The sequence below is a fragment of the Gigantopelta aegis genome, chromosome 2 (genome assembly GCF_016097555.1).
Source record: "Gigantopelta aegis isolate Gae_Host chromosome 2, Gae_host_genome, whole genome shotgun sequence".
Taxonomy (NCBI): Eukaryota; Metazoa; Mollusca; class Gastropoda; order Neomphalida; family Peltospiridae; genus Gigantopelta; species Gigantopelta aegis.
The window spans coordinates 19,280,629-19,305,131 of NC_054700.1; the positions used below are offsets into that span (position 1 = coordinate 19,280,629).

The 24,503-nt window shown below is 37.6% G+C and overlaps 1 protein-coding gene across 1 annotated transcript; it reads left to right on the top strand.

The window, feature by feature from the left end:
* Positions 1 to 523: 523 nt before the first annotated feature.
* Positions 524 to 11,089, top strand: LOC121377323. The gene is made up of 4 exons (XM_041505267.1): positions 524 to 689; positions 3,660 to 3,718; positions 9,470 to 9,571; positions 10,910 to 11,089. The coding sequence occupies exons 1-4, from the start codon at positions 568 to 570 to the stop codon at positions 11,032 to 11,034; spliced, it is 408 nt and encodes a 135-aa protein (XP_041361201.1). The 5' UTR covers positions 524 to 567; the 3' UTR covers positions 11,035 to 11,089.
* Positions 11,090 to 24,503: the final 13,414 nt, after the last annotated feature.

Sequence of the window (24,503 nt, forward strand, 5' to 3'; positions counted from 1 at the left end):
TTGTGTATTTTCGACGTTTAAAAGCTGTCAAGAACTGTGTTTAAAATTTTGGGTTTTTCTTCTAAGAATAGTCTATATCGCGGCTATGAGTTTCCTCTCATTCTAAACCACTAAACAGTCGTACTGCAGTTTAAAATGGTCTAAAGACATATATTCCTCCCTCTCTCTCTCTCTCTCTCTCTCTCTCTCTCTCTCTCTCAGTGCAAGCCGGTGATGGAATATAAATTAAGGTCCTACTAAGTTTTAATTAATCCAATTAACACGTTTAAGGGACGAGTATATACCTCCTGCAGATATGTATCAGATAATTTAAATATTATTTATTAAAATGTTCCACTCGCATGATCGATTTAAAAAGGTGATACCAGGTGCAGCCTTTGGCCGGTGCTGTATGAACAGATATAGTAGTACCTCCTGTAGATATCCACCAGATTATTCATTGAAAGCTCCACTCTCATGATCAAATCGAAAAACAAGTAACAGGTGCGCCCTTTTTGGGCGTGTAGTAGGTATGTATATAAATATATTTTGCCATTCTATGCCAGTAAACTGTAGTTGCCTTTGAACATGAAGTGTTTGGTGATTTGCGTCGTGTTGCTCGGAGTTTTACTCCTGTGTTCCGCAAAACATGAGCGTTCCAGAAACAATTCTGGAAAGCATCGACATTTCAAGCACAGGGGCAGGAAACTGTAAGTATATATTTCTTAATTGTATTGTTTTTCCCAATGATAAACCGATCGGTATCAGGTCGTTTCGGTCCCGATGCTTGTTCGGTGCTAGACGTTTCGGCCCCAAACCGATTCGGACCAAGACATTTCCGCCCCAGACGTTTCGGCTTATCCAGAGCAAGTTTTTGAAAAGAAATGATTTCAATACATTTATTATACAACTTTTTGAAAAATATCACCATATACATAATTGATGCGTGGTCGGTGTGGGACTGATCCCCGTCTGTGTGCCCAATGGGCTATTTGTCGTTCTAACAAGTGCACCACGACTGGTATATCAAAGGCCGTGAGATGGTGTATATAAAAGATCTATTGCTACTAATGGAAAAATGTATAGCATGTTTTTCCAAGACTATATGCCAAAATTACCAACTCTTTGACATCCAATAGCCGATGATAAATAAATCCATGTGCTCTAGTGGTGTCCTTAAACAAAACAAACTTTTAATTGAATTTTTAATTTTAATTTGTGTTTGTTACTTCTTATTACCGGCTTCAGTGGTGCAGTGGTTAAGCCATCGGACTACACCCTCTTCTCTTTCACTAACCAACTAACAACTAACCCACTGTCCTGGACAGACAGCCCAGATAGCTGAGGTGTGTGCCCAGAACAGCGTGCTTGAACCTTAGTTGGATATAAGCATGGAAATAAGTTGAAATGACATGAAAAATGTTTCTTATTTAGATTTGGAATTTCTTTACACGATTGTAGTGTTTTATTAACCCGTGTGTGTTTCCTTTTGATTTGGTTTTATTTCGTTGGCTGTGCTCTAGTGCTGTCGTTAAACAAAACAAACTTTAAACTTTTATTTCGTTGGCTCTTAAAACAAACCAGAATATTTTTAAATATATTACCCTGCAGCAGCTGTTTCTATTGTCGGAGGGGGCGGGGGTAGCTCAGTCGGTTGAGTGCTCGCTTGAGGTGATTGCGTCGCAGGATCGAACCACCTCGGTAGATGATGCTGATGATAACTAGTTTAACGTGCCCATATACCACTAGGGTTTCGAACACGCCCATCCCGAGTCCGACCTCCGATAAGATAAGATAAGGTGAAAATGGGCAGAATTTTGAAAATAGTAATTAGTAAAGAAGTTAATAGATTAAATAAAAAAAATAAAAAGGTTACAAGCCAAAAATAAAAAACAATTGACTGCTCGACCGAATATTTATATAATTTGGAGCATTTTAGAAGGACAGTCCAAAATTAAATAAGAGAAAGAAGAGAGATCCATTATACTGATTGGGTTTTTCTCCTTCCAACCAGTGCACCACAACTGGTCAAAGGCCTTGGTATGTGCTTTACTGTTTGAGAGAAAGTGTATATAAAAGATCCCTTGCTGCATTAGGAAAAAATATAACGGATCTCCTCTGATGACTACCTGTCAAAATCAATATCTGACATCCAATAGCCGATGATTAATGAATCAATGTGTTCTAGTGGTGTCGTTAAACAAAACAAATAAACTTCTTCTGTTTGTATTGTCAGATTATGATGGCAGGTAAAAGCGTCATGTGATCTGTCTAACTCCACTCGGGTTTTTTTTTAACGACACTAGAGCACATTCGTCCTACGTCATTAACATGTTATTGTTTATCCTGCAATCACTACATATGTATTGCTCAGGGCCCCGTTCCACGAAGTAATTGTAGCTAAGGTTAATTGTAGTGACTTAAGGATGGGTTTTATAGTTGGCACTGTAACCTTTACAGCTGTTCCACGAAGCAACCGTACGATAGTCTTAAGTGCCCCTTTAATTATTAAAATCTTCTTTGCGAAGAAGTGCAAATTACTTAAATAATAAATTAGTAATCGACTTTTCGGAACATCTTATTCATTGATCTCGGACATCCATGAAGTAACTTTGTCAGTTTATTTGCTAAGCGATATAAGGCATGAGAGTTATCTCCCGTATTTTCGTGTGAAGGTCGTATGTTTTTCATTGAACGACGCATTTCTTAAAGGGTATATGGTATATATAAGATCCATTTTTACACAAAATGTTCCTCGCGTTCTTAGAAAATGATCAAATCATCATCTAACTGCCATTTGACATCTACGTTAGTGGCTTACAACTGCCATGTCCACAGTAATAGTAAGCTACGCCGCGTCGTGGGGCTGGCGATCGTAGAAAACAAATTAAGGTAGCGATGGTAGGTACTTCCGACGATAGTAATGCTAAGATCGCTTCGTGGAACGGGGCCCTGGATAGCGTGATTGAACTTTTATTGGACATGAGCTATATGTATATACCGTGATTGCAGGATAAAAAATAACATGTTAATGTCGTAGGACGAATGGGGAATTCCGCACAGCAAGTCTCGCGGATTTCCCCAATTCTTAATAATCGTGTGAGTTCATGTGTGTATGTGTATGTGCATGTGCATGCGCATGTGTATATGTATGTCTGTGTGCATGTGCGTGTGCGTGTGTGCATATGTATGTGTCTGTGTGCGTGTGTGCATGTGTATATGTATGTGTCTGTGTGCGTGTGTGTGCGCGTGTGCATGCGCATGTGCCTGTGTCTGTGTGCGTGTGCATGTGCGTGTGTGCAGTTTGATATTTTGTCTACGCGACTACAAGTGTTTTTCACTTCTTCTAGAGGGGTGGGACGTAGCCCAGTGGTACAGCGCTCGCTCGATGCGCGGTTGGTATGGGATCGATCCCCGTCGGTGGGCCCATTGGGCTATTTCTTGTTCCATCCAATGGACCACGAGTGGTATATCAAAGGCCGTGGTATGTACTATCCTGTCTGGTGCATATAAAAGATCCCTTGCTGATAATCGAAAAGAGTAGCCTATGAAGTGGCGACAGCGGGTTTCCTCTCTCAATATATGTGTGGTCCTTAGCCATATGTCTGACGCCATATAACCGTAAATAAAATGTGTTGAGTGCGTCATTAAATAAAACATTTGTCTCTTTCTTCTTTTAGAATTTGCCGTCTACTGGACGAAATTGAACATCTGAAGAGGCAGTTGGCTAAGTGCCAAGGTACAGCGTGGCGCGCCATCTTAGCACCATAATTTACACAGCATGCGCAGCTGTTTTCGCGCACGTTATGTATATTATATCTCAGGGTTTCTGCCAGAGGGTATGGAGGGTGAAATTATATACCCTAAAATTTGGGAAATTACTAAATATATTTTGTAGTATTTAGACAGAATATAATAAAGGAAATGGTGTTCACAATTACATTTTTGTCAATTTGCATGAAATGTAGTGTTCAAATCATAATCATTTATAGTCCACAGTAATTCGCTAAATTCCACTTTAATTCGCATTTAGTTATTTGGAGAACGACACCTTAAACTTCGATATTTGTGTGTAAAATATGTGAATAGTATAGAACGTATACATCTATGAGAAAAATAAACCAATTAAAAGGAAAATAAAGGATGAAATCCATGCAAAACGGGACAAGAATTGTACATAAATGTGCTTTGACGATGTCAGTATTCTGTAGAATATAATACCAATTATAGCTTATTGCTATATTCAAAACTAATCCCTTATGACAAGGGTTTTAAAACAATATGTTTTAAAGTGACAAACCCTAGTTTCTCAAAAACGCACGTTCGTCTAAGAAGTAATCTTTAATGAGACCAGCTCTAGTTATTTTTAGACAGTATTTCCCTGTTTAAATACCACAGACGTTAGCTTTAATCTGATTAAAATTAGCTCTACTGGGTGTAGCCTGTAGATCTAACAGCATTGCGTGGACTCCCATGTCCAGGTGATATTTCATCTATAATTAACAATTTAAATATCGACCAATTATTACACGTCGCCTTTTATAGCGTTATTCGGGAGCATACAAATTCTAAAAATATCGGGCTAGACTATTTATGCAATAGGCGAACTTGTTGGGTCTATTTCAACATTGAAAAAACCAGGGCGAAAAGTGCAGTAATAAACTTTGGATTGTATACTAGTATAAACAGATTTTATGGCTATACCATCACGGTTTACTTTTTCGTCTTGAAACGAATTTTATATAACATTTTATATTGCAATTAGTTTCCGGCATACTTCATAATTCATCCGAATTATTTCGTATACCCCTCGGCATAATCCCGAATGTTTTCAAATTCTTTTCAAATTACTGGCATGATTTTGCAAGTAAGGTTTTGATTGGTCGAATGAAAGGTCAACTGGACATAAACTCCAACGAGCTGCTGTTAGATCCACGTGTAATAGTGGAGCTAATTTTAATTAGATTGACTTTAGCGTCTCTCTGTTGAACCTTATCGATATGCGTTGCAGGTTTGTATATTAACTAAACTTAAGAGTTAATTTTCACGGGCTGAAACTAGAGTCTGCGCCTTTAACGGATCGATAATTATATTGTCACGGGGATCCTATAATACCCGTAACTGAATAAAACACGATTATCCAAATATCTCTCCTAACTGTATATTGTCATGGCTGTCCCAACAATTTTCGGAACTGCTGTGACGTGGACCTTTCTCAAGTAATTTTAATATTGGACAAAACACAATATTTATTTTTACATTTAGTAGTAATTATTTGCATATTTGCTTGTATTCTGTAATGTCTGGAACTATGCTATTTATTATAGTTATTGTTTAATGAAATTCTTAGTAGTGCCGTTTGTCGTGTCGCGCACTATAGGCAAAACCGAAATTGTGTAACTATTGTTATTAGTGATCGTTTGGATGCACAACGCGAGCTACATTTAGTTGTATTTCATAATAATTTGTTTATAGTGTAAGGAATTATGTTTGTAAATAGTTGCCGTAATTTATTTATGGGATATTAGTATATTACGATCGCTAAATGTATTGATTTAATGTTTCAATTGTTTGACGTCCGTGTTTTGGTCTTGCGATCTTCGACTTTATTTAATTCCCAAATTCCTGTGCATATAAAAACTATGACACAACGTTGACATTAATATTATTGATGTAAATATTTCCATAACTGCAAAGTGTGTGTACTTACACACTGAAAACATTCCATGGGCTCATAAATAAACCTGGGATAAATTTCTGTTTGATCGACTGTTTTGACATGGCTGCCGGGATTGACCTTGCCCTTCAGTCAAGTTTATTTTCCTCCAAAACTTGTACGATCGATTAGCTATTTACTTAGTTAAACGTATCCTAATATTGTTTGTACATTATGGCAAATCATTTTATTAATTAAGTGAAGTAATGGCTGTAAAACTGATTACTGTAATATTAGTGCTTTTATGAACTATATCCTTGTACGCTGAGAACCTGTTTACACATACTGGTTGCTAAGGTCTGATATATCGGTACACAATGTTTGTAAACAACAGTATAAAAACGCTGTTTTTATAATATTCCAAAAGGCTTTTTCATTAAAACTATTTTATATTGAAATTAGACCCAAAAAAGCAATTGTGTAGTGATAGTCACGTTTTTATGCACATTAGAATTTGTTTGTATTATTAACCCGAATTCCCAATGTATTTGCAATGCACTTTAGCGTGTCTTTGTGCCTAGTGAATAATGTCGTTTTCACAATAATCCCAAAGACTTTTTCATTAAAACTATTTTATATTGAAATTAAACCAAAAAAGCAATTGTGTAATAATAGTCTCATATTTATGCACATTAGAATTTGTTTATATTATTAGCTTGAATTCCCAATGTATTTGCTATGCAAAATGAGCGTGTTTTGTGCCTGGTTAATAATGTCGTTTTTATAAATATTCTAAAGGCTTTTTCTGTAAAATTGTTTTACGTAAATTTTAGACTAAAAAAGCAATTAAGAAATGTTAGTTTTATCTTTATGCACTTTAGAAATTCGCAGAATTAATCATTTCAAGTTGGTAATGCTTTTGCTATGGGCTAAACTGACGTATTTACAAAAGTTGAAGTTTCTTAGGATTTAGAGTGTGCATTTACAAACTGTAAACTGCAAACGGAAGCTGGACCAAAAAGCAATTACTTTATTTATTGAGCAATTGTGTACATAACGTAATTATTAAATGAAATGATATTTATTTTGTAAAGGTTGATCTCTTCCTAGCGTGACGTAATTTCTGATTGGCTGTTATGACGTCACGTGGTACTTAAAAAAAAGTATAAAAGACTGACGTCAATGGACGTCAACGGTTGTTCTCTCACTTGTTCGCGGTCTGACAAACACACATTAAAGACATGTCCCCTTGTCCAACTTTCCAACTTTATTACATTGCATACATTTAAATTGAATAACTTTTACTTATATTTTTAAAGTCAAATTTTATTAACTTTACCATCTTTATTTAATTAACTTGTTTTATGGAAACAATATTTATAAGCAACTGCAAGCTGTTTACATTTATTGGAGATGCAGTCCTCACTGGTTTAATATAACTAGAGCTGAAAGGAAGAGATCTATCTATCTATATGTTGGAAACTTACCTGTGAACATTAACTTTATTTCCATTTACTCATCACCTTTAAATAAATTTATAATTCTGAAAACTGGAACACTTCGTCTTTGTCATCTGTGGATGTTATTTGTATTCTCTGGACTTTGTTAATATCCTTGGGACGCGGCCACAACAATATCTATTAGATCTCTCTGTATCGGGCAGTTCGATACCCGAGTGGGTCGTCTCTAGGTATAATCAGAGATACGATCTTATATAAATATATGGAATATAACACGTTTAGTTCACTAGAAAACACAACAAAACACAATACACTTTGGAATCTGTATTAACCTTAAGCTGAGAAATATATTTGCCGCAGTTAATTAATTAACAACAACAATAATAATAACAACCCGGAACTAATCATTTGTTAGTTAATCACTAGGTGTCTAGTTTACACAATATTCTAATCACTTCACCGTGATACAACACACACACGTGTGATAATTGAGAAACTATTCCAGGGGAACTTAATTAATAAAGGAATTACAACTCTATTCCTAACTGGTTAATTTTTAATTAACCCTTAACTACTCATTCAGTAACCTTGTAATACAGAAATAATACTGGTACATATCACCATAAAGACAATAACCTACAATTTACCTAGGTCTTCTAGGATGACTGGTTAAGCTTTAATAATTTTAGAACAGTGAAGCCTACAATTTACTTCGTCAGTTACCGGAAACACTGTCTAAATAATATTGGTATAATACAGTATTAAAATATTTAAAGTCACATCAGTCACATCAAGGTTATACAACAGAGCAGAAATATATATTTACCAAGTCCAAACGGACGCGTTCCCCGGAAGCCTTCCAATATGTTTCTCCCCGATATCTCTAAAATCCTATCTATTTATTACAAAAGCCGAATATCGCCTGGGGGCACATCGCGGTACTCCCGCTATCAAGTGAATTTTCCACAGGGACCAAGACGACATTTTTTCTTAGATGGTCAGACTAGCTGTCGCCAAACCGCTAGGAAACAAAGTCGTAAAACAGAACTCGCGGAGGTATTACGTAACTACTGGCCGCATGGCCTCCACATCTGGTCTGGGTGTGTTATAGGGGGGTACGGTCGCGCGGAGGTATTACGTAACAAGGTGCCCACCTGGTCTTAAGTGCATATTGGGAACAGCTCGACCACCATCGCGCAGGGGTATTACGTAACCACGCCGCACACGGCCCTCTGAAACAATTAACATCGCCACAGGCGAAAACAAATAAGAGCGTGTTCCGTCACATATATGTTTAATTAGCAGAATATAATATCAACGATAATTTACTGCAAGACTCAAAATAACACATTTTGTTTCTAAATCCCCTGCGTGTTGGCGGACATTAAAGCCGCACACCCTAGTTCCATCCAGCGAAAATAAATTATAATTTGGTTAATCTACCAACCTGTAACACACTTAGATCACGTTTTTATCAAATGGAGTGAAAAAGCAGGTTTTATATCGATAAATACCATGGGAATCCCCATGTCCCAATTGCTTGAAATAATTTTGAAAGTTAGTATTCTGATGTCACCGGTAGATGTCGCTCGAAGCACAACAATGCCTACGTCACGACAAATTTCACAGAGTGCGCACAGACTTGGGGTGCGTTCTTTTCACCTTTCCTGGACATGTTCCAACTGTTCTGTCCTGGTTGTATCCCCTCTCCAGATATCGTAAGACTTAGCAAAATTATTGGTTTTAAGGGTTTGTAACGTTTTGTATTGAGACACTTACTTGTCTGAACTTTATTGTTACTGAAAAATGTTCACGAACTGTGAAGAAAAATCTCACAAATGAACAACAACAAATCGGATGTTGATTGCGCGAACCGTGCACGAGAAAACAAACCGAACCAAAATGATAACGGTCACGTGGTATACCAACGTCTGTGACATTGAAATGGAAATATCCCGTCTAAAAATAGATTAGACCTTGTCTGTTGAACGGCTTTTTCTCAAACATGCGTTCGTTTTTAAGAAATAAGAAAAATGCATTTTGTGGTATTACAAAAACCAGGATTACCAGGATTACCAAAAAACACTTCAGGTGAATGGAAATGTATATTCTAAATAATAAACGGTAAGTAATGGGTTTAATAGCGAAAAACAACGCCGTAATGGTTAACAACTAGCCGTAACTAGGGTGTGTCCCTTTAACCATATGTTATAGGGACTGCGGAGCAGAGTGTGGGGTGGGTTTGGGGGGATGGTAGTAAATCTAAAGGAAGAGATGATTTTTACTTGTATAATGCAGGAAATCGCATTTCAAGACATCAGTAATATATGAATTTAAAAAAAAAATTCACGTTATTTTTATATTTGTATTTAAGGTATCGAAGAGGGATCAGGGTCAGCTACGGATGCACCAGTCACTGAAGAACCAATCACCGAGGCACCAACCACCGAGGCTGCAGTGATAACAACATTAGCGGGTAATGCAACAATTTGGCTTTTTCAACGGTCTGGGATCGATCCCCGTCGGTGGGCCTATTGGGCTATTTATCGTTCCAGCCAGTGTACCGCATATGGTATATCAAATGCCCTTGTATGTATTATCCTGTCTATGGGATGGTGCAAATAAAAGATGCCTTGCTACTAATTTAAAAAATGTAGCGGGTTTCCTCTCTTAAGACTATGTCAAAATTACCCAATGTTTAACATACAATATCTGATGATTAATAAATCAGTGTATTCTAGTGATGTCGTTAAACAAAATAAACTTTAATCGTTTCCTAAAAATAGCAGTCATGTAACCATCTTGATATTGTCATATTGTTCCGAGAAAATATTCTGCTACATGTATAGAAATTGTATTGAAATGTAGTTTGTTTTGGGTAACGACACCACTAGAGCACATTAATTTATTAATCATCGGCTATTGGATGTCAAAGTATTGAACTTAATGGTGGGGTACAGGAAGGAAATGTTTTATTTAACGACGCACTCAACACATTTTATTTACGGTTATATGGCGTCGGGTGGTGGGGTACAAATCTGTTTTGAAAATCCTACGGTCATTACACTGTGCCATGAACTATGTGCTTAGTGATAGTGTGATATAAAAAAAGGACCAAAGGCTGAAAGGTACTGGATTCGCATCTCGCATTCCGGCAAGAGCGAGTTTTAACTGTTCATTGAGAAGTTGGGAAGCCACTACACCGATTTGTGCCTAATTAAACGTCAACGGCTAAATATTAACCTCTGTTACTAGTGGACAGATAACAAAGATAGCTCACATGTTTGCTTAGAAAGGCGTGCTTGAACCGTGAATACGAAAATCACATTAAACTGAACGAGTCAACGAATGAATGAATGGATAGGGAAGATATTTTGTTGGCTTCTTATGGAGTTGTTTATTTTATATATTTTAATGTTTATTCTGTTGTTGTTGTTGTTGTTGTTTAGTTTTTGAGAGGGTATGGGTTGATGTAGCTCAGTGATAGAGAGCTTCTCTAGGGAGCGATGGGTTGTAGGATCGACTATGTCCAGTGCACTTCTCTCTCTGTGTTTTGTAAGCAATACTAGTAATATATATGTTTAACAGAAGTAGTATATTACTATTGTTGTTATTATTATTATTATTAGTAGTAGTAGTAGTCGTAGCAGTAGTAGTAGTATTAGTATAGTTATTGTTGCTATTGTTATTATTATTATTATTATTACTATTGTTATTATATTATTATTATTATTATTATTATTATTATTACTATTGTTATTATATTATTATTGTTGTTATTACTATTATTATTATTATTATTATTATTATTCAGCTTGCCCAGACCAGTTTCCCTTACAGTGCTACACGGGTAGATCATGTATCGGGATGAAGGGGAGAGTAGATACGAATTACTCATGTCCAGTTCGAGGAGAGGTGTGCTGTGTGCTGCGCAAGTGATTGGTCAAACCTAAACGTTCGAGTTTCCTATCGAATTAAAGTCTTCTGCACTGATTATTTTGTGTTGTTATTTATCCTGATCCGGGGCGGAATTTAGCTCAGTCGACTGAGTGCTCGCTTTGGGTGTTTCCGTCGCAGGTTAAATCACCATCACCTCGATGGAATGAATGAAAGACTGTTTAACGACACCCAAGCACGAAAAATACATCGGCTATTGGGTGTCAAACTATGGTAATGCAAACAAATAAAGTGATGATCAATATCAATAGAAAAATTCAAGATTTAACTAAAAATAATGTAAAGAACTGTGAAAACATACAAATATCACAGATAGATAAGTTGACTTTTACTCAAAATTTCAATTGTGCTGTATTGGCCATTCGCAAAGAGAATGTTACACACCTGCACCACGGTGAGGTTATAGCACGCGCAGGGGCACCTTGGTGGATCCATTCAGCAGATTGGTTTTTGTTCTCGTTCCAACACGTGCACCACAACTGGTCAAAGGCCGTGGTGTGTGCTTTCCTGTCTGGGAAAGTGCATATAAATAATCCCTTGCTTCATTAGGAAAAATATAGCGGGTTTCCTCTGATGACTGCGTGTCAGACTGACCAAATGTTTGACCTCCAATAGCCGATTAATGATTAATTAATCAATGTGTTCTAGTGGTGTCGTTAAAGGAACAAACTTCTTATTCTGACTTACGACATTCATCATTCTCGCCTTGATAGTGGCGAATAATCAGAGGCGTCAGAACTGGGGCGGCAGGGGCGGCGACCGCCGTTCCAATATTTGGACCCTCCCCCCCATCCAAAAAAAAAACCCAAAAAACTTGTATAATTTGTTTTGGTGTGAGTTCGGGATCGGGACGTGATTTGGGTAAACAAGCACCCTGTGCAATGCAGTGAATCTCGTGGTAATAAAACTTTAATTCAATGATGTAAGTAATTTCAGATGAAAATATTGACTTTACCCGGCCTGGTCCGACATTTGGTGCGCCGTAAAATAAGACTTTAATTTTCCTTAGAGATCATTCGGTGAGAAAAATCCCGAGAAGCTTTCCTTCAATGCGCAGTGGCTTAAACAACATCCATGGTTGCATTATGACGAAGTAATTAATTGAATATGTTAGTGCGGATAACCAGTTACCGACCGCAACCAGTCACCGTCAATGACATTATAGCCCAGAGGTAAAGCGTTCGCTTGATGCGCGGTCGGTCTGAGATTTATCCCCGTCGGTGGGCCTATTGGACTATTTCTCATTCCAGGCAGTGCACCACGACTGGTATATCAAAGGCCGTGGTATGTATTATCCTGTCTATGGGATGGTGCATATAAAAGATCCTTTGCTGTTAATCGAAAAGAGTAGCCCATGACGTGGCGACAGCGGGTTTCCTCTCTCAGTATATGTGTGGTCCTTAACCATATTTCCGACAATAAAATATGTTGAGTGCATCATTAAATAAAACATTTCTTTACTTCCTACCTCGCTAAGACTGTCAAAATTACCAAACGTTTGACATCCAATAGCCGACGATTAATAAATCAATGCAAGGGAGCACCAGCAGTCCGACCGTAGCCGATAACAAGCGGAGGGTGGCAGAGCCTCGCTGCATTTGCCATTCGACCTGAGCAGTATAAAACCGATATTTTAAGACGGTAACCAGTTATTTCTTTTATCCTGCAATCCTACAGGAATATTCGGAAAATCATTATTTATTCCAGTTTTGTGTACGCAAATCGAGTATTGTCAACCTAGCAAGGCTTTTGCCGTATGACGTTATACAAGATAAATGACGTCATTATTTGTAAGAAGCTAGCTATTCTGTCACATAAAAAAGCGTTTCTTAACTCTAATTCATAAATAAATATACAAATTTTGTATTGTTATCGCAAAACTAAAAGTTATTTGTATTTACTGTACTTCAACAAATGATTTAAAGAGTATGTTTATTGAACATCTACTCTGAAATACTGGAGTCGAGTCGGGCTTATGTCACGTGACCTATATTTTTGGTCGGTGACCGAAAATATATAGAGGCTATTTCATGGGTTTTTTCGAATACGATTTTTATGTCAACGAGTGATATAAAAATCGTATTCGGAAAAACACCATGAAATGGTCTATTTATTATATACATATTTCCAAATTTTTGACAATATCTTTCGCTCTTTGGTAATATCTTTCACTTATCCTATCGAAAACACGTAACGTCATGATATATTTCTTCCTATGGCACTTTGCCAGAAAATTTACTTTATCATAGATTTTAAAAAAGAAATTTGATTAAAATTTATCTTTATTAACATTTATTTAACAATACTGCGGTGCAAACATACCTGAAAAGCGATCCTCTAAAAACTCCCACAAAAACAAAACGAGTCGAACGCTGTTAAAATTCTTAGTAAGAATTTAACGGCGTGACACAATGTAGTGTCATCGAGTGTAAGTGTAAGAATCTTACACTTACACTCGATGACACTACATTGTGTCATCATTATTTAGTTTCGTATTCAATTTGTTTTATATATTTTATCGTAATTGCACTTCGTATCCCGTTTTTATAGGTACAGTTGTTTAAATTACATTTTTTATTTTTCAAATACAATCAGATGCACCGGTAATCATCAAATTTAAATACGAAGACCAGAGACAAAGGGAGATAATTTAATCATGCACTTTTACAAAAAAGTAAAGACGACTTCTATATTTTCACTGTAGCTAAAATACAGTGAAAATATGACTTTTCACAGGATATGACTTTTATGGTTTCCGTAGATCTATATATTTCATTGCTATGTATATAATAAAGAGATTTATCTCATCATCGTAATAGTGATATATTGCCAATGTATACTGTATACATGCCGATTACTGGATAAACATAAATATCAACAGGTGGGATTTGATGCATGTAGTCGCCCAGATAGCACACCATGGTCGGCCCAACGTTGGCCCAACATAAACCGTACCGTTGGTCCAACATAAACCGTACCGTTGGCCCAACGTAAACCATACCGTTGACCCAGCATAAACCGTACCGTTGGCCCAACGTAAACCGTACCGTTGACCCAGCATAAACCGTACCGTTGGCCCAACATAAACAGTACCGTTGGCCCAACGTAGACTGCCGACGTTTCATCTCTGTTGTAGGTGTAACTAGTTTTTGTATGTTTTTGCTTTTCCTGGCAACATTTAAACAATAAACATAGTATTTCTTTTTATTGTATTGAATTGTATTGTGTGGGGTGTTGTATTGTGTGTTGTATTGCGTGGTGTGGTGGTTGTGTGTGCGTTAGATGTAACAGAGATACTGAGATTTCGGTCGAAATAAAATGTGTATTTCTAGAAACACTGTTTCTAATGTCTTAAGTTAGTTTTGCAAAGAAAACAAATGACTTGAAAACCAACGGATTACCCTTCCAACCCTCTAACCCTCCAATAATAAAACCAAAAAGCAAACCATAACAAATTAGAAAAAAAGAACAAGCAATACAGATTTAAAAACCATCATGCGGATTCTGCTTTTAAAAGGGGATGGGATCAGACAGAACAAACTGCATTTACGTTTTATTTATAGGGAGGGCCCCTCTAACTTCTGAATGCAGGTTAACAAATTCAGTAGGCTACACACACACACACACACACACACACACACACACACACACACACACACACACACACACACACACACACACACACATCGCAAATGGTATATTAAATGCCGTATTTGATATCTTGTCTGTGGGATGGTGCATATAAAAGATCCCTTTCTATTAATGTTAAAATTACGAAATGTTTGACATCCAATAGCCGTTAATACATCAATGTGTTCTAGTGAGGTCGTTAAAGAAAACAAACTTCAACATACTAGTTTAATTTGGACATTTTGGGTCGCTTTGGTACATAATTTTTAGAATTGGGACATCTTGGGCCGGTGCTGGCAATTGAGACATCTTGGGCAATTGGGACATTAAATTTTTGGGCTTCAACAGGTCCAGGTCCGATGTATATCTTAACTATTTCCTAAGATGCAGTTCCGCTTCTGCCTCTTTTATGCTGCTGTTTTTGGCAGCATCTTCAGAAAATAAGAAATCATTGCAAATATTAAATACATATTTTCATCTTTTTAGATTTAGAATTATGTCACAAGTTAACCTAATTATAGCTTGAAGAAATTAAAAGTTGAACATTATTGAATTAACGGTTTTTAACTTAAATTATTAGCAAAAGTAATCATTGTAAACTTAATATATACTATCAAATTTGTAATAAACAATAGATATTTCATGTCTGTATACAGTTTATTATAATATATTAAACAAATTCCATTTTTATCAGGTTTATGTCACGAGTCAAATGATTTTTATTTGCTTTGGCGAGTGACAAATACAAATTATATCAAGAGTGACATAAACTTGATTCGAAATGGTAACAAGTCTAAATACTAGAACCTATTTACTACCTAAATAATTATGGTTAAAATTGAGAAATCATTGTATACGAATGTAGACGGTGATCATTTGTGACGTCAAGTGGGACGTAACACTCCTAGTGGGACGTAACACTTAGAAACGTACCAAAATATTTTGAACCATAATATTAAAGATAAATACCTTTTACCACCTTTCTGAGAATTAATTTCCTGATGCCGTGTTTTTTTCCTCCTGCCAACCCAGACTGGCAGTTGTACTGACAGGCAAAGAGCTGGGTGAATATGTATTACATTATTCTCTGAACGTTCCAGCCAGTGCTCCACAACTGGTGTAACAAAGGTCGTGGTATGTACTATCCTGTCTGTGGGATGATGCATATAAAACACCCCTTGCTGCTAATCGAAAAGAGTAGCCCATGAAGTGGCGACAGCGGGTTTCCTCTCTCAATATCTGTGTGGTCCTTAACTATATGCCTGACGTCATAGGACCGTAAATAAAATGTGTTGAGTGCGTCGTTAAATAAAACGTTTCCTTTCTTCCTTTTTTATTCTCTCAATTACATCTCTTGCTTTTATGCGTCCAAAGAATTCAAATAGGCAACATATATGTACTACATAAATACAGCAGCATTAAATATTATAAATATATGTTGCAAGTGGATGTTATATAAAATGTTCAGTTCTTAACCAATCACTAGTTCATACATATTAAAATCACACATTATAGATTTATACAGATGTTTTCGAAAATGTCACAGAATTTAAAATAACTTTATATGAAAGATTATTTTTTGCGAACTAATTATTTTATTTTTGTTTCAGGTCATGTACCGTGCACGCTCATAATTACCGGTCTAGTTGTAGTCATCTTTCTCATCTATCACCCTCAGCCTACCAGTCTTATTATCTTAATACAAAAACACCTTTCCAGAATATAAACAAAAACTGGCAAAAATCTGAGATAATATATTACATTATGTGCACACACCTTACTAATACTATTTCAAGCGGACTGACTAACAATTTTAATATCACTTTATAGATGCCAATAGCCTATAGTGTTAATATGAATAACACATATTTTTTAATTATAAATGTTATAATCCCAAGAGCAATGACAATGTCAGGCTTGGGAATCCCTGAATCACTGTCTTACAATATGCTTTTAATTACAACAATTACATTAAATTAAACAAATATATACCACAATCATAACATTCATAACGAGATGTTTATTCATTACATTATAATTACAATTTTTGTTTAATATAAAAAAATATTATTTCAAATTTCCTTTCTAAAATAGTTGTAATGGCCTAATCTTTAGTTTTGATTTCCCATGCTATAAATATTTAATGTTGATAATCGTTAGCCAGTTTACAAGTTTTCTATTTTCTCTATTTATCATACCAACTATAATTATTTGTTTTTCTAACTTGAGTCTTTTGCTAACTTCGAGCCGATCCCTTTAAGCAGAATGAATTTTGCGCAAATGTTTCAATGCAGTAATTTATGTTTTCCCGGATTTACACAAAACCTTCGTGATTTCACATATAAAGTCATACATTTTCAAAAGCAGAAACTATTCATATTCATTAGAATTTTATATCGTGTTCCAAATACTTACATGATTGGTTAAATTCCTGAACTTAATGCTGGAAATATTTTCTGTTCAAACAAAAATGGCTGGCAGCTGAAGGTGAAGGTCAGATTTTTCTCAAGCGGTCGGAAGGTGGGTTGAGATCGGCCCAAACCAACCATTATCCAAAGTCATGGCAAGGTTAGGCCGGCCCCTGCGCGTGCTGTAAAAAAAAACACAAAAAACCCCACAAAAAAAAAAAAAAAGGATCAAACCGGAATGGAATTGACCTTTGACCAGTTGTGGTGCACTGGTTAGAACGAAAGAAAAACCCAATCAGTTGAATGGATCCAACCATGGGCGTCATTTGCAAGGAAAAAGTGTGTGTGGTGTGGGGGGGGGGGGGGGGGGGGACAATTGGGTTCTAACAATATTTCGTGCGATTAATCGCGAGCGCCCTAGAAGGTCATTGTGGCTGTCTGAGAACATTATTTAGAGTAAAGTGGGGGGGGGGGGGAACATCAGATATTCTGTCCCCCCCCACTGCTAAAAGTGGGGGGGGGGGAGACATGTCCCCCCCTGTCCCCCACCAAATGACGCCCATGGATCCAACGACGTGTGTGACGGTACATGCTCTTAATTTCTTTTCGCCTGTGGCGATATTAATTGTTTTAGAAGGCCGTGTGCAGTTCCAAATGCACTTAGCCCAGATGGGCAACTTGTTACGTGATACCTTTGCGCGACGGTCGTCTAATACACACCCAGCGCAGGTGTGGAGGCCATGTGGCTAGTAGTTACGTAATATCTTCGGTAGTGCTGTTTATGGCCAGGGGATTGCTCGCGGTATGGCGACAGCCAGTCTGACGATCAGAGAAAAATATGCCGGCGTGGTGGTTGTGGAAAATCCACATGATACGTGAGGTACCGCCTTGTACCCCCAGGCGATATTCGCTGTCTCTGAGAGTTTTGAGTAAATAGCTAGGATTTTAGATATATCGAGGAGAAAGATAGGAAGGCTCCAGGGGATCGCTGTCCGTCCACTGAACGATCTATGCTAGTTCAGACGGGATTTGGTAAATATATATTTTCTGCTCTGTGTATAACCTTGATGTGACTTTAAATATTTTAATACTGTATTATACCAATATTATTTAGACGGTGCTGCCGGTCATCTGACGCAGTAATCTGTAGGCTCACTGTCCTAAATAATTATAAAAAGCTTAACCAGTCATCCTAGAGGACCTAGGTAAACTGTAGGTTATTGTCTTTATTGTGATAGGTACCAGTATTAATTATGTGTTACAGGGTTACTGAATGAGTAGTTAAGGGTTAATTAAAAATTAACCAGTTAGGAATAGAGTGGTAATTCCTTTATTAATTAAGTTCCCCTGGAAGCGTTTCTCCATTATCACACGTGTGTGTGTGTTAGCGTTTCTCAATTATCACACGTGTGGGTGTTGTGTCACGGTGAAGTGATTAGCATATTGTGTAAACTAGACACCTAGAGATTAACTAATTAAGTGATCAGTTCTGGGTTGTTATTATTTGTTGTTGTTAATTAACTACTGCGGCAGTACATTTGTCAGCGTAGATTAATACAGATTCCAAAGTGTATTGTGTTTTTGTTGTGTTTTCTAGTGAACTAAACGTGCTATATTACATATACTTTAAATAAGATCGTATCTCTGATCATACCTAGACGAGCCACAGCGGGTATAACTGCCTGTTACAGAGAGATCTAATAGATATACAGTTAGGAGAGATATTTGGAAAATCGTGTTTCATTCAGTTACGGGTATTATAGAATCCCCGTGACAACGAGGTTCGATCCTGCGACACAAGCACCCCAAGCGAGCACTGAACCGACTGAGCTTATTTGATTGAGTCATTGAATTACCTGACTGGATCCCTCCACTGGGACTGCCGTCCCCCCCCCCCCCCCTTCCTCCCCCGGCTGGCCACACCAAGGTTACCAATATGAGTGCTGCCCCTCCTATCAATTACTACTAAGTAATTCCTGTGACTGGAACCCCAACCTTTCCTACCAACCACCTTCTCCCAAACCATTAAAGGGCATAAGGTTAAATAATTATATTGGTTTCATTTAGACTGCCCAATCAAAAAGCGCCTAAATTTATAATTTTTTCTAATAGAAGTAGGCAGAGTTCTAACTATTTGGATTGCGCAAACAAATTATTAAAATTCCCTTGTTTTATTTTGGCATTTAAAATTCAAAATTGTGCTATATTTCTGTCCCGGGCCAGATCACTGGCTATCCAGAGATCGGACCCGGGACAGACATGCTCGAAACTCTAGTGGTATAGGAGCATGTAAATAAATATTGGTACTGGTAATGGATACCTCCACTGAACATGCGGTCATCCATGAAGACTGTACTCAGGTAATCTCTGATGTTTAACCTTGTCCTCATGTACGCATTTTATACGTTTTAGGGGAGGGATTTAGCTCAGTCGGTTGAGTCGGTAAAATGACGTGGTATGTGCTTCCCTGTCTGCGGGGAAAGTGCATACAAAAGACCCCTTGCTGCATTAAGAAAGATGTAGCGGGTTTCCTCTGATGACTACGTGTCAGAATTACCAACTATATATTTGACATCCAATAGCCGATGATTGATTAATTAATCAATGTACTCAAGTGGTGTCGTTAAGCAAAACAAACTACTTTTATATTTTACATAATGGAATTTAAGACATACAACAAATAAGAAAATTTACGTTTATTGGCCTTATATTTTTTTAAACATTTTACCACTGTTCTCGAACCAGCCATGAACGAGATTACATCGATCATATATACTGAAAAGTATGTTAAATACAGTTATGAACTGAAAATGTGTATGTGTCGATCGATAGTGCAGATCTATTGATGGCCCCTAACATATATTTTACACCGGGCGAGACATAGCGCAGTGGTAAAACACTCGCCTGATGAATGATCAGTCTACGATCAACCCCCGTTGGTGGGCCATTTCTCGTTCTCGCCAGTGTATCACAACTGGTATATCAAAAGCCGTGGTATCTGCTATCATGTCTGTGGGCTGATGCATATAAAAGATCCCTCCTTGCTACTAACTTTAAAAATGTAGCGAGTCTCTTCTCTCCCCCCCCCCCCCCCCCCCCCCATATTGAGCATTGATTTTGAATGCATTTGTTGTGTTTTTATACGATTCTGTTTCGTTATTAAAACACACGCTGATGGAGGTAAACGACGTCTCCTTGACTTAGCCCCAGGGTAGTGACGAGACACCAGAGTTAGCTCCCCTTAAACGGCAAAGCTACTAAGCAAGACATGAATTGTGTGATGAATGATAAATGAATAAAAAAATCAATCAATGAACGAATGTTTAAAGTTAAAGTTTGTTTAGTTTAACGACACCACTATACAATGATTTATTTATCATCGTCAAACATTTGGTAATTTTGACTAATAGTCTTAGAGAGGAAACCCATTACATTTTCGTTCAATAGTACAAAGATACCCTTTATATGCACCATCACACAGACAGGGCAGCACATACCATGGCCTTTAATATACCAGTCATGGTGCACTAGCTGGAACGCGAATTAGCTCATTGGGTCAACCAACGGTGATCGATCCTAGACCGACCGCTCATCCAGCGAGCGCTAGGCTATGTGCCGCCCCGAATGAATGTTTAAAGACACGCCAACACACAAGACAATCGGCCACTGGGTGTCAAACAAAGGTACATGACGATCAGCATAATTTGAAAATTCCAAAATAATTAATACAAATAGTGTAGGCAGCCATGAAAGACTCACATTTATAAAAAAACGCGAAGATGTATATTCAGTGGCGGATCCAGAAAATCCATGGGGGGGGGGGGGGGGGCAGTGACATGAGGCGGAATGCCAAGGGAACTTTGGGGAAGGTTTGGAGGGGGGTCGTAAAAAGATGAAAATTAATATATAATAAAATTATAACTATCGCAAAGTGTAGACGGGGGCCGGGCCCCTTCCCCCACTAGATCCACCCCTGCACCACGATGAGGAATATGTGCTGTATTCGCCATTATCAAGGAAACCCATGAGAATGTTATCAGCCCTGCACCACGATGAGGAATATGTGCTGCATTCGCCACTATCAAGGAAACCCATGATGATGCTACCAGCCCTGCACCACGATGAGGAATATTTGCTACATTCGCCACTCTCAAGGAAACCCATGAGAATGTTGCCAGCCCTGCACCACGATGAGGAATATGTGCTGCATTCGCCACTATCAAGGAAACCCATGATGATGCTACCAGCCCTGCACCACGATGAGGAATATTTGCTGCATTCGCCACTATCAAGGAAACCCATGAGAATGTTGCCAGCCCTGCACCACGATGAGGAATATGTGCTGCATTCGCCACTATCAAGGAAACCCATGAGAATGTTGCCAGCCCTCCACCACGATGAGGAATATGTGCTGCATTCGCCACTATCAAGGAAACCCATGAGAATGTTGCCAGCCCTGCACCACGATGAGGAATATGTGCTGCATTCGCCACTCTCAAGGAAACCCATGAGAATGTTACCAGCCCAATCTAATTAAAATTAGCTCCACAATTACATGTGGATCTAACAGCAGCCAGTTGGAGCCCATGTCCACCAATCAAAACCTTACTTGCAGAATCCTGCCAGTGATTTAAAACTAACAACACTGCGTAGTCCCCAATGTCCAGGTAACATTTCGTCTGTAAATAATAATTTAAATATTGACCAATCATATTTCGCCTTTTATAACGTTATTTGGGAGCATACAAATTCTAAAAATATTCGACGAGTCTATTTTAGTGGCCGCAGTACAGCGAACCATACCAATACGTACGGGGTGGGTTATCAGTCTTCAATTTTACATTAAAAATTATTTATTTATTTATAAAAAAACCCAACTAAATCATTCTTCAGTTTTACATTACAAATTATTTATTTTATAAAATAAAACATGTTTTAAGGCATTCGTAATTCACACGAAACATGTCGTATACCCTCAGGATAATTCGGAATGTTTTCAAATTATTTTTAAATCACTGGCAGGATTCTGCAAGTAAGGTTTTGATTGGTGGACATGAGCTCCAACTGGCTGGTGTTAGATCCACATGTAATTGTGGAGCTAATTTTAATTAGATTGTTACCAGCCCTGCACCACGATGAGGAATATGTGCTGTATTCGCCACTATCAAGGAAACCCATGATAATGTTACCAGCCCTGCACAACGATGAGGAATATGTGCTGTATTCGCCACTATCAAGGTAACCCACGAGAATGTTACCAGCCCTGCACCACGATGAGGAATATGTGCTGCATTCGCCACTATCAAGGAAACCCACGAGAATGTTACCAGCCCTGCACCACGATGAGGAATATGTGCTGCATTCGCCACTATCAAGGTAACCCACGAGAATGTTACCAGCCCTGCACCACGATGAGGAATATGTGCTGTATTCGCCACTATCAAGGAAACCCATGAAAATTTTACCAGCTCTGCACCACGATGAGGAATATGTGCTGTATTCGCCACTATCAAGGTAACCCATGAGAATGTTACCAGCCCTGCACCACGATGAGGAATATGTGCTGTATTCGCCACTATCAAGGCGAGAATGTTGAATGTTGGAGTCAGAATAAGAAAATTGTTTTGTTTAACGACACCACTGGAGCACATTGATTAATTAATCGTCGGCTATTGGATGTCAAACATTTGGTAATTCTGACACGTAGTGTTCAGAGGATACCCGCCACATTTTTCCTAATGCAGAAAGGGATCTTTTATATGCACTTTCCCACAGACAGGAAAGCACACACCACGGCCTTTGACCAGTTGTGGAGCACTTGTTGGAACGAGAAAAAAACCCACCAATCTGTTGAATGGATCCATCGAGGTGATGGTGATTTGACCCACCAACGCAAACACCTCAAGCGAGCACTCAATCGACTGAGCTAAATCCCGCCCCGAATCAGGATAAATAACAACACAAAATAATCAGTGCAGAAGACTTTAATTTGATAGGAAAGTCGAACGTTTAGATTTGACCAATCACTAGGACCTACAGCACACCTCTCCTGGAACTGAACATGAGTAATTCGGATCTATGGTCCACCTTCCACTCGTGCACTGGATATCCGAGGAGCACCGAAAAGGAAATTCTGTGGACAGGCTGAATAATAATAATAATAATAATAATAATAATAATAATAATAATAATAATAATAATAACAATAATAATAATGATATAATAACAATAGTAATAATAATAAAAGAATAATAGTAACAATAGAAACAATAATAATAATAATAATAATAATAACAACAACAATATGGGAACAATATATAGAATAGCAGGTTACTACGTTTTGATATCGTGGTTATTTCGCGAGGTTTAGATAACGGTGTAACAGGCGAGCTTCAGCGAGCTTTTAACACTGTTATCGAACCGAGCCAAATAACCACGATAGCAAAACGTAGTATCCTGATATTTTTTATCATGCACCCCCTTTCAAGTTATATATTTGTAATATGTTTCAGTCAAAAGCGGTATAGAAACTATTAGTTTTATCGTGTAGAAACTAATTCCGGAAGTCGGGCAATAGCAGGTGCTCAAAAGCATCTTTGGAATGACATAGCCAACCTAAAAGTTATGTTTCCAAGTTTTAAATAAAATACCTTAATTATATTTCAAAGTCTGTTGTGTCACATTACAATTTTTATACCTTTTTCTGTGAAAATAAACTGAAGTTTATGTGTGGGAAGAAGAAGATCTGCATCACTGGCTGCTAATGACTGTGATGTCAGACGCTGTTCCCAATGTAAACATTCTTTGCAGGAAGCTACTTGCGTTTTTGTTTCAAAATGTTTAATTAAAAACGCTGGCTAGTTCCAAATGGAAGCAAATAATGGAGAATTGAAAAATAAGAGGTAATTTGATGTTATAGGAAGTGTAAATGTTATATTTATTTATGCAGTTCAACAATTATTGCTGTAAATGGATGTTTGAAAAATGAGAAAACGAACTACCTGAAAATTGAGCAAAGATTCGTCATGCGCACAACTCATTTCCTAGTGACATGATAACCATTCCTAGTGTTATGATAACACTTCGAATTATCAGGTATGTGATATCCGGTAAGTAGGAAGCATTGTTGCATGATAAATGACAATATCAAGATGGTTACATGACTGCTATTTTTAGGAAACAATTAAAGTTTATTTTGTTTAACCACAACTAGAATACATTAATTTATTAATCATCAGATATTGTATATTAAGCATTCGGTAATTTTGACGTATAGTCTTAAGAGAGGAAACCCGCTACATTTTTTCATTAGTAGCAATGGATCTTTTATATGTATTATCCCATAGACAGAATAATACATACCACGGCATTTGAAATACCATTCATGGTGCACTGGCTGGAACGTGAAATATC

Bases quoted from the DNA above. Each gene is read 5' to 3' on its own strand.
- LOC121377323 (XM_041505267.1), top strand. From the start codon at position 568: ATGAAGTGTTTGGTGATTTGCGTCGTGTTGCTCGGAGTTTTACTCCTG. The intron at 3,719-9,469 runs GTACAGCGTGGC...TTTGTATTTAAG, and splicing joins GCAGTTGGCTAAGTGCCAAG to GTATCGAAGAGGGATCAGGG. The intron at 9,572-10,909 runs GTAATGCAACAA...ATTATTATTCAG, and splicing joins AGTGATAACAACATTAGCGG to CTTGCCCAGACCAGTTTCCC.